This window comes from Aricia agestis, chromosome 11 (genome assembly GCF_905147365.1).
Source record: "Aricia agestis chromosome 11, ilAriAges1.1, whole genome shotgun sequence".
Lineage (NCBI taxonomy): Eukaryota > Metazoa > Arthropoda > Insecta > Lepidoptera > Lycaenidae > Aricia > Aricia agestis.
This window is the reverse complement of record NC_056416.1, coordinates 14,335,595-14,346,092: the sequence shown is the minus strand read 5'-3', so window position 1 is coordinate 14,346,092 and position 10,498 is coordinate 14,335,595. Positions and strand designations below refer to the sequence as shown.

Sequence of the window (10,498 nt, the reverse complement as noted above, 5' to 3'; positions counted from 1 at the left end):
ATGTATGAGCGCTGATGTCACTTTTAACATGGCCTTACTCAAAAAGTACAACGAATCTTGACAAGCGCTCTATTGGTCATTAATGTACATGGGTATACCTTCCTAAAAATATACCGTTCCTGTTCAGCCCAATAACAGAGCCCATACATTTTTGCCCATCATGCTACTATGAATGAAAATTAATGCCAGCTTGCTGTATCTCAGTGGAAAGTTTGTCAGCTGGTTCCTTGAAAGGTGTAACGCAACAGCATATTATACCTACTAAAACTTATCAGCTGACGACTTTTCCACTGACTTACAGCTAGCAGACTTTTTTAATTGTTTACTAAAGTGTTTTAATAATACTCTGATAAATTTTCAAATGAGAGGAAATGACTGAAAAAAAATTTTTTTTCTTCATCTTTGGGAGGCTGCCACTGCCCACCCTACCCACGGAGTCGCAACTGACTGTATAAGTCCCTTATTCATTTTACCAAGTTTCGGTTGGGAGGGACTTGGTCATGAAAATCTGTGACTGGCTCCAGGTCTATAAAAAGCTGTAAAAAAAGCTATTCAAAATTGATAAGCTAATAGAATATGGCATTTTTGCACACTAAAATTATATTATGTAATTTCAGCGCGCATCTCGAGTCTTCGGTAGTATAGTGGTCAGTATCCCCGCCTGTCACGCGGGAGACCGGGGTTCGATTCCCCGCCGGAGAGAACTTTTTGTTGAAGTCCGGTCAGCGTCTTCGGTGGTATAGTGGTCAGTATCCCCGCCTGTCACGCGGGAGACCGGGGTTCGATTCCCCGCCGGAGAGAACTTTTTGTTGAAGTCCGGTCAGCGTCTTCGGTGGTATAGTGGTCAGTATCCCCGCCTGTCACGCGGGAGACCGGGGTTCGATTCCCCGCCGGAGAGAACTTTTTGTTGAAGTCCGGTCAGCGTCTTCGGTGGTATAGTGGTCAGTATCCCCGCCTGTCACGCGGGAGACCGGGTTCGATTCCCCGCCGGAGAGTTTTTTTTTCATTTCTCTATTTTGCTGCTTGCTTGCTGACTTTGATTTTTTGTAAAAATCCAATTTAATTTATAAATTATATTAAATTGGGTTTTAGTTTAGTTTAGTTCAGACTTCAGTTAAAGTGTCAAGAAAATTGATGTTATTTCAAAAAGTTAAAGTAGGTAACATTTTAAATGGAAAAGTAAATCGAATCACGTGCCACATTGTGCTGGAGCACTCTGGACCGGCTCACAAAATATTGTGATTTAATAGAGCTCTAACTCCCTGTCAAGAAGCTATGAGTGGATCTACGTGTTTTGTGTTCACCGAATACGACAATCACTTATTACGATTTGTAGGTAATATCTAACTTCTAAAAGGTCAGTTATGTTCAATGAAAATAATAAGTTATTCTAGAAACAAAGATGCTGCAATCGTAACTGTCTCGTATCGTATTTTCAACCACAAAAAAATTTACAGTTGTAAATTTTTTCAATGACCGAAATTTGGAACAGGCAGTCCAACAAATCGGGCGGCAAGTCTCTCAATTCAATGTGAATCTTCTTGTGTGGTAAATAAAGTTTTAAATGGCTCACCTATTAGGAATTGCATCGCATCCCCATGTAAGTCGTAACGTTGCAGTATTTTTTTTTCCTCTCCCTAACATGATCTGCTGTTTTTTATTTTCTTTTTTGTGTAATTTTTCTTTTACTACTTTCTTACATAGCTAATTATCGCATTGCCTTTTTACAACATTCTTTTGTTTTCTTGTTTTACATGTCAGATAGCCTATGTAATATATTTTATCAGGGTGATGTTTAACGGAAGTACAGTTTTATTAGTGCCATAAATTTAGATTTATTTAAAACCTAGAAACGTAAAACGTATGACCTAATTACGTAGCTGTAACTTAATTTTTACGATCTAGTTATGAAGAGATTTCGTGCACAAGCTCATGTTACAAATAAAATATTATGTAGCATTGCAAATTGGAGCTCCTTGCCCTAATAAAATGTTTGATTTTGGAATTGTGCTGTTTTGTGTTATAGCCTGAATCTTAAATAAAAAAATAATAATATGTCAGTGACATAAAAAAAATATTTTCGAGAAAAGGTATATTTATTTTTGTTTTTTTAATCTGGTAATATTTATTATGGAGGAGCAGACGGAATATCCACCGAGCGTGGAGGCAGACAAGAACCTTCTACCTTATGAAACCTTCGACGAGTACTTGGACTCGCTGATCGGTATACCTGACCTGAGGAACCTGAGGAGCATTGAGACAGCTCGGACTATTGCTGCTCTTGGATACCGGTACTTTTTAAAATATTAATGTCTTCCACGTCAGTTTCAGTGGACAGTTTCATTAAAACCAGGCAAGGAACGACTTTACTATCAATAACAATCACTTTCACTGGGACGGATGACACACACGGGGCACTGGCAAGAGATTAGGCCCAGTACCGAATTTTTAAATACTCACCAAACGCATGTTTTAAGTTTTGGTCAATCAGGTCTACCTGTGTCGCCCTTACCAAAGTTGGGAACAACATTTTTTAACGCGGGAATTTAACCCACGAGCGCAGAGTGTTGAGTTACGGGTAAAGTTTCGAAAACCTACCACAAGATTGATGGGGAGTGGAGGAGAGAGGGGGAAGGGGGAGCAGGGGTAAACACCCCTGTACCAAATCCACACTGTAGGACCCCCTAGTTTTGGAGCTACTCACCTTTGAAATTTTCGGAATTCTGCGGCTACATCTAACATCATGATAAAGGAGTGGAGTGGAGTTTTCCGGGGGTTGAAGTGGCACGAGAAGGTTTTTCTCACACAACACATCCTTCCTCAGCCCATGTGAGCACCAAAAAATTGGGGTAGGTTGTAAACCTTAGCAGAGTTACGCTCAAAAGTCTAAACTATATTGGACCATAATATGTAGGCGTTTCTGAAAACTGTTTCAAAACTTACTAACTATTCAGTTCAGATATAAATCGTTTAGCTTTAATTTTGAATGGACTTCGTATAACTTTTAAGATTAATATTTGTGAATACAAATATTTGTAACGATACCTAAAAGGCATATTTGATACCTTAATTGTAAAGCAAAAATCTAGTCAGGCTTCTAACTTAAACTTTGATTATTCTGCGACAAGAAAAATTGATGAGCACTGTAAGAACAATACGTTCTTACAGTGCTCATAAATTTTTTCGGAGCGTAGCGTATAAACGTAGCTCACGGAAGTTGATATAGTCAGGACCCTCAAGATACGGGTCAAATAAGACTAATGGAGGAGACTCCTTGAATCATTAGGGTTTTCAAACACTCTGGAATGTCTGTGCTCTGGAGTTACTTTTGATTTGTTCTAGAACATGCGGTGATACACTCGAGGAGCGGGAGTTCTACCGCCGACGCGCTGTGATCCATGCCAAGGAGTTTCCTGTCGTAAAGCCCTTCAGAGCTGTCAGCGCCGGCCTCGCCCACACAGACCCTCTCAACAAGGAGCTGGCTGATAGGGAGAAGGCCAATAGACTGGGGATTCTTAATGTAAGTACGTATTTTACGCCAACCGAATATCTATTGTAATAATTAATACCATGATTCTGCTATAGAGATTTGTGAGTCTATGAGGCCTCAGCCTCGAATTCAGCGGACAGCGGGGCGGAGGCGGCGGTGGCGCGGGAGCAGCGCGTTTCAATGAATATTTTCAAATCCACTAAATATTTTTAATGTTAAGTACTTTGTCTACCACCAAATTAGGCAACCTTGATTTAATGATATAATATACTTGATATCACGTTTGGCCATCTTGGAGTTGTATCTATAGCAAGTTTATTTGCTACATCAATCTCAAAAGCGCGAATCAACCTTACGGTATTGGCATTGGAGCCATTCAGTTTAGGAAAAGCCATAGCTCTCTCCGCAGACTCATTTTCCATTCATCGAACGCTGACTTTTAGAGAAAATAAGCACTCCAACGCTTTGAATTATTTCGTTTTCAAAAGATCGTCGCATGGAAATATTTTTCAATATTGGATATTAGTTGTCTGTGCGGCTCTATGTTACACTTATGGGCACGCCTGCTTGTACAAAGTACCTATTACAGACGAAAAATGCATGTAGACCACCGATTTACTTATCTTAGTTGAATTTTAAATTTTGAAAAAGTACCTAATTTTTTATTAGACCATGTATTTCATTTCAAAATGTCTGATATTCCTGTTTATTTATATTTTGGCTGTATCGACAAAAATACTGCTTGACAAGAGATATGTACAAACTCGTAAATACGAGTGAATATACGACACTTCTTTTCAATCTCCGTTGAATAGTGTTCATTCACGTATCAAAATATTATAATACACTAGTGACTAGATGATGGCCGCAACTCCGTCGCGTCGGAATTTGTTTATCACGCGGGAACCGTACATTTTTTCGGGATAAAAAGTATGCTATGTCCTTTCCCGGGGCTCAAAGTATCTGCATACCAAATTTCAGCAAAATTTGGTTGGTGGATACTTTGAGGTAACGGACAGACAGACAGACACACTTTCGCATTTATAATATTAGTAAGGATATAGTTTAACTACAGCTTTAGTCATTGCAGCTGACTTTGAATGCAAAGTCAGCTGCAATGACTAGCTGTCAAAATATGAAAATACAAATTGTATTTTCATATTTTGAGGCGTCCCAGAGCAGAACAAAGTATTGAAACTGCTAATCTTTCCATAATAATTATAATTAATACCTATTGTCAAATTACCAAAATATTGCTGGATTAGCGATAATATCCTTTTCATCACTTCATAAGTCCTATATCCATTTTTTACTGTACAAGTTTTTGAGGGCTGTTCCACACGTGACTCGTACCACAACAACACCACACGGCACACCATAACCACATCACGTGGTCGGGCGTGTTCTTTGTATTGAAAATGAATTGGACTATTTTTTTTTTCGGAAATAAGGGGGCATACGAGCAAACGGGTCACCTGATGGATAGCAACTTCCGTCGCCAATGGACACTCGCAGCATCCTGCATCAGAAGAGCTGCAGGTGCGTTGCCGGCCTTTTAGAGGAAATAGGGTAATATAGGAGGGTAGGGAAGGGAAGGGAAGGGAATAGGGGAGGGTAGGATAGGGAATAGGATAGGGGATTGGGCCTCCGGTAAACTCACTCACTCGGCGAAACACAGCGCAAGCGCTGTTTCACGCCGGTTTTCTGTGAGAACGTGGTATTTCTCCGGTCGAGACCGACTGATGACCACATTTTGTCGCGACGGTGTCGGGTGTCAGGGTGTGATGTGGTTGTGGTTAGGGAATGCAATCTTGATCTTGCAAGATCAAGATTCCATCAAGATCTTGAGTGATTTTCCAAGATTCAATCTTGAAAGCCATCAATCCTGAATTTCGAAATCCTGTTCGCGATCTTGACAAAATAGTCCAAGATTGTAACAAGATTTCGAGATTTTAAGATTGTTCATACCTGCGCTGCAAAGCGCGCACCACAGATTAGGATATATAATATAGTATACAGATAAGCGCAGACGACAGACTATCCGTGACGCACTTTTTAGTCCGCGGAAATAGAACCTATGCAATTGCCAAATTATATGCAGTAACGCACACGTTTGCGCTGCGCGTTGTGTGCGTTACTGCATATAATTTTCGAAATTGCATAGGTTCTATTTCCACGGACTAAAAAGTGCGTCACGGATAGTCTGTCGTCTGCGCTGCGCCGATTTTTATGTTTCAAAAAACTTGAATTTGTAAAAACTGAATTTGTTATGTTTAGTTTATATAACAATACCCAATTTTCTCAAAAACAAATTCTTCGAAACATTACATAATATATTACTTAATATTAAAATACTGGCTACTATCAATTTGCAGCAAAAAAACGCATTCTTTTTCAATTATTCTGCTCAATCTCGAAAATCCCGAAAATCTTGATTCGCGACCAAGATCTTGACCCGTATCTCAACAAGATCTCGAACTGACCAATCTTGATTCAGAAAAAAGACGCCAAGATCTTGAGTAGTCAATCTTGGTCCAAGATTGCATTCCCTAGTTGTGGTACGTGTGGGTCAAGCCTCAGTCCTAACCCCTACTAGGTATTAGGACTTAGGCTTGTAGGCGTGTAGTGCAAGTAGGTGTCACCTACTTTTCTCTCCAGTCAGTGATCTTCGTCCGCAACACCACTCGCAGCGGTTTCGAGGTGTCGGGCTACATCGACTTCGCCCACCGGCTCGCCACAGAGGACTGGGAGCCGTTCTTCACCACCACCAAGGTGCTGAGACCCCGCGAGACTGATCTCGGATACTATTTCTGGAGACTGGGCGTTGTGAGGAGCAATGTTACTAGAAATTGGAAGGTGTGTTGCTTCTTTATTTTGCTTAACAGCCTATGCAAAAACCATACACGCTACGGTCTACCGGAGAGGGTAACTTGTGCATGTATGCCTGCGCAGGTAGACCGGAATATGTGTGGGAATAGATTTTATAGATTTTGCGCCGGTCGCCTGCGCCGGTCCAAAAAACCGGCCAAGCGCGAGTTGGACTCGCCCATGAAGGGTTCCGCAGCAGCAATAAGGTTTATTTTTGTGAAATTAAGAGGTTTTTGATTTATTTTCATATTTCAGTTGATTTAATGAAAGTTAAATTAAGGTTTACCGTTTATGACGTATAAAAAAACTACTGGCTAGATCTCGTTCGAACCAATTTTCGTTAGTAGTTTTTGTAGTAATATACATCATATATTTTTTTTAGACTTATCATGCCCCTACTTTAGAAGAGAAGGGGGGGGGGGGGGGCACATTTTACCACTTTGGAAGAATCTCTCTTGCAAACTATTCAGGTTAGAAAAAAATTATATTAGAAACCTCAATATGATTTTTGAAGACCTATTCATAGATACCCCACACGCATAGGTAAGATGAAAAAATTTTTTTTTGTTTCAGTTGTATCTATGGGGACCTCTAACATTTAAAAAAAAAACCATTTCGGTATCAAAATATTAAAGCGGTTTACAGACTACATCTACTTACCAAGTTTCAATAGTATAGCTCTTATAATTTCGGAGAAAAGTGGCTGTGACATACGGACGGACAGACAGACAGACAGACATGACGAATCTATAAGGGTTCCGTTTTTGTCATTTGGCTACGGAACCCTAAAAACTACACAGGTCTATTCCCACACACATCCCGGTCTACCTGCGCAGGCATACCTGCACAGGTGGACCTCTCCGGTAGACCGTAGCGTGTATGGCAGGCATTAGTGGTATCTATTCTCGACTTTTTTAAACTATACTTTTTGATGAACTAATTATGATATGATATCTAAAGTGCAATTTATAGTGGGTCTTATTTCCTACAATTTTACGACTACCAACAATAAAATTTCAATAGATAAGGAAGTAGGTACTTTAATAATTCAGACACGTTTGTAAAAGTTAATCGAAAGTGAATTATATAAAAAATCTATACTTACGTAGTTTTTTCCACTATTTAGTCAAGGAGGTTACTTGAAAATGTTTTCCTAACTCAGGTAAACATAAAATAAAATCAAGTCGGATACCTGACTGGACTTCAGTTTCACCCTGTAATAACGTCTGGAGATTGGAAAATAATCTTTTCTGCGAAATTGATATTTTCAATCATAGTCCATAAAGTCTTTTACTTACCAACTAAAAAACTGGAGCTGATTTAAGTCAGTAAAAAACTCTGTAAAAGCTAGTAGGCCGTTTTTTAATCCCTCTCGCCTAGTAAAGTTAATCGTAAAAGCTGTATGTTCTATCAAAAGCTTAAAGGCTTTCAAATTAAGGTTCGTACACACCATGCCGCAGCGTACCGAGTGCAGGGCAGTGCAAGGCAAAATGCTAACCTAGCACATTAGTGACATGCCAGGCCGCAGTGTGTCAAGGCAGAGCGCAGTGCATTGACAGATTTTCTGAATCCGTTTGCCAATGTGTTGCCACTGTTGTCGGGGCGAGCCACGTTGCACTGACGCAAATTCGGCTTGCTGGTTACTTGAGCAATGCGAGCTGCTGCGGCTCGACACAGTGTAAATTTTGTAAATTCTTACAAATAGTATTAAAGAGTTATGCGCTCGTGTAGTGTGCACGAATCTTTATAATGTAATGCTGCTGTCTGACAATGGAACACAAGAAGAGAAATCAGATTCGTATTAATAAACGAAGGCCTTATCTCTAGCCACTGATGGACGGGGAGCGCGGGCTGGTGTTCCAGAACCGGCACGACCACAAGCTGCTGTCCCCCGACCCGCAGGCGGACCCGGGGCAGGCCACCACCAGGGTCAGGGTGTTCTCGCCTCGGTATCTCCAGGTGGAGATATACGATCACGTGGTCAGGAGAAAGACGTAGTGAACGTAGATGATGAGGTGGACCTACGTAATTTGGTCAGTTCTGGATTTATGTACAGGCAGTATAGGCCATGGCCTTTGGGCCGCAGCGTCCTAGGATGGCGGCAGAGTTCGTACATAGGGGCGGCAAAATTAAAGTGGCCTGTACTCATCAAAAGTATAAATCTGGTTCTGAATTTGGTTGCATTACATCAGGTCCAGCCGATATATTATTATCGAGACATTCTAAGTCAGTCTTGATCTAAAATAATTCGACCAAATTACGTAGGTTGCCATATGCCTATGAATTAGTTTTTTTTTACGTCTCCCAAATAATTTTAGACAAGAACAGAATATAAATTATCCAAGTTTAATTGCAATGTATTTGAGATAACAATCAACGTTACAAATGAGAAAATAAAAATTTGCACACAAATTAGCAATTGTTTTTATTAACTTGGTCACACTTATAATTAAAATTTCACTTAATTCATAAACAATAATTACAATACAGTAAAAATGCATTAAACTGATGTTATATTACATATTGCATATAAAATATGTAATATGTAATTTTATAACTTAAAGTGGTGTAGGTCTTTTGAAATAAATGTTATTTCAAAAGTAAAGAAAGTAGTTTAAAGGGGTGAGCACATTGAGACGGGCCGTGCCGGGGCTCAGCGTGCCGGGGCGCATCGCAAAAATCTGCCTCCATACAATTTTTATGGAAGCGGATGCGCGCATCGCACACTGTGTCGGGGCGCAGCGGATTTCCGCTTCCATACAAATTGTATGGAGGCGGATTTTTGCGATGAGCCTCGGCACGCTGAGCCCCGGCACGGCCCGTCTCAGTGTGCTCACTCCTTTACTGTATTGTACTTACGTAGTTCGTAGGCTCGCCGTAGCGCATCGTAGCTCGTAGACCTACGGAATTCGACCTACGAGACGTAGTACGAAACAATATCTAATGTTGTCATTGTTTCAAATAAAAGGTTTTAACTGGCACGCTCAGGCGATACAATTTTAAACATTTAAAAATTATTGTCGGCAGACTTAAAATTTATACGGCGACAATATATTTATAGCACACTGCACAATAGATAATTTATGTTTGATAGTACCTATAATGTAAATAAGTATTTCAATGTAAATAGTCTGCATATAAAGTTTAAGATAGCTTATTGGAACATTTGCCAGTTTCTAAAGTATAAGCACGTGTAAATTATAATAATACTTATCAGTTTATATAAGTTGTAGATTTTCAAGCTGGTTTTTTTTTAAATACAACCTAACAATTAAAGCATTTCTCGTCGTAATACTTATTCTAGACTTAGGTAACTAAGAGTAGATCTAGGACTTGTATAGTTAGGTGATGGACTGTCCGGACTCTAGGCGCGTCCGTTTGGCGGTCTCGCGCGACGTGTTGTGTACTATTGACGTGCGCAGCGTAATTCCGAATATGTCCTCGTGGTATCTGTTCTCATCCTAAGAAAAAAAGTAATATTTAACATAAGTTAAATAAGCATTTTGCATTCAGCAACTCATACAATATTATTGATGACGAGCTTTTGCCCGCGGCTTCGCTCGCGTTAAGAAGTATTATTATATACAAATTTCATCCCCTTTTTTAACCCCTTGGAGGTGGAATGGATCAAAATCCTTTCTTAGCGGATGCCTACGTCATAATATCTACCTGCATGCCAAATTTCAGCCCGATCGGTCCAGTGGTTTGGGCTGTGCGTTGATAGATCACTATATCAATCAGTCAGTCAGTCACCTTTGAGTTTTATATATATAGAAGATGATCGCAATTTGGAGGCGCAGAAACACTGATACTTTTGTCCTGAGTACACTCTATCGTCAGCGTCAAATTCAATCGAAATCAATTTAGTATTGGCTATACAATATACAGATCCATTGGTGAGCGGTCATTATTATTAGTAGGCCCCGTATATTTTGGATTTAGTCTGTAACTCTATGATTTTTTAAAGGTGTTCTTGATAGTAACTAAAGTACTGACCGTGAAATCTTATATATAAAATTCTCGTGTCACAATGTTAGGCCGCGTACTCCTCCGAAACGGCTTTACTGATTTTAACCAAACTTTATATGCATATTCAGTGGGTCTGAGAATCGGCTACTGGGTACTTTTATATTGATAAGT

General features: G+C 39.9%; 2 protein-coding genes and 3 non-coding genes across 7 annotated transcripts in view; 4 read left to right on the top strand and 1 right to left on the bottom strand.

Moving 5' to 3' along the window:
- Positions 1-630: 630 nt before the first annotated feature.
- Trnad-guc lies at positions 631-702 on the top strand. Its single transcript has one exon. It is a non-coding gene; the product is annotated as a tRNA-Asp (tRNA).
- A 26-nt stretch (positions 703-728) lies between these two features.
- On the top strand, positions 729-800 carry Trnad-guc. Its single transcript has one exon. It is a non-coding gene; the product is annotated as a tRNA-Asp (tRNA).
- A 26-nt stretch (positions 801-826) lies between these two features.
- Trnad-guc lies at positions 827-898 on the top strand. The gene has a single exon. It is a non-coding gene; the product is annotated as a tRNA-Asp (tRNA).
- Positions 899-2,101: 1,203 nt separating this feature from the next.
- LOC121731487 (cilia- and flagella-associated protein 299-like) lies at positions 2,102-8,409 on the top strand. The gene is made up of 4 exons (XM_042120919.1): positions 2,102-2,291; positions 3,343-3,520; positions 6,149-6,346; positions 8,186-8,409. Exons 1-4 carry the CDS (start codon positions 2,131-2,133, stop codon positions 8,354-8,356), a joined length of 708 nt encoding a protein of 235 aa, XP_041976853.1. The 5' UTR covers positions 2,102-2,130; the 3' UTR covers positions 8,357-8,409.
- An 895-nt stretch (positions 8,410-9,304) lies between these two features.
- Positions 9,305-10,498, bottom strand: part of LOC121731486 (nitric oxide synthase-like) — a 68,184-nt gene continuing 66,990 nt past the window's right edge. For all 3 annotated transcript variants that reach the window (XM_042120918.1, XM_042120915.1, XM_042120917.1), the window contains one exon: positions 9,305-9,819. In XM_042120918.1, the coding sequence (XP_041976852.1) occupies positions 9,700-9,819 (120 nt within the window). In that variant the 3' untranslated portion in view covers positions 9,305-9,699. The remainder of the gene's footprint in view (positions 9,820-10,498) is intronic.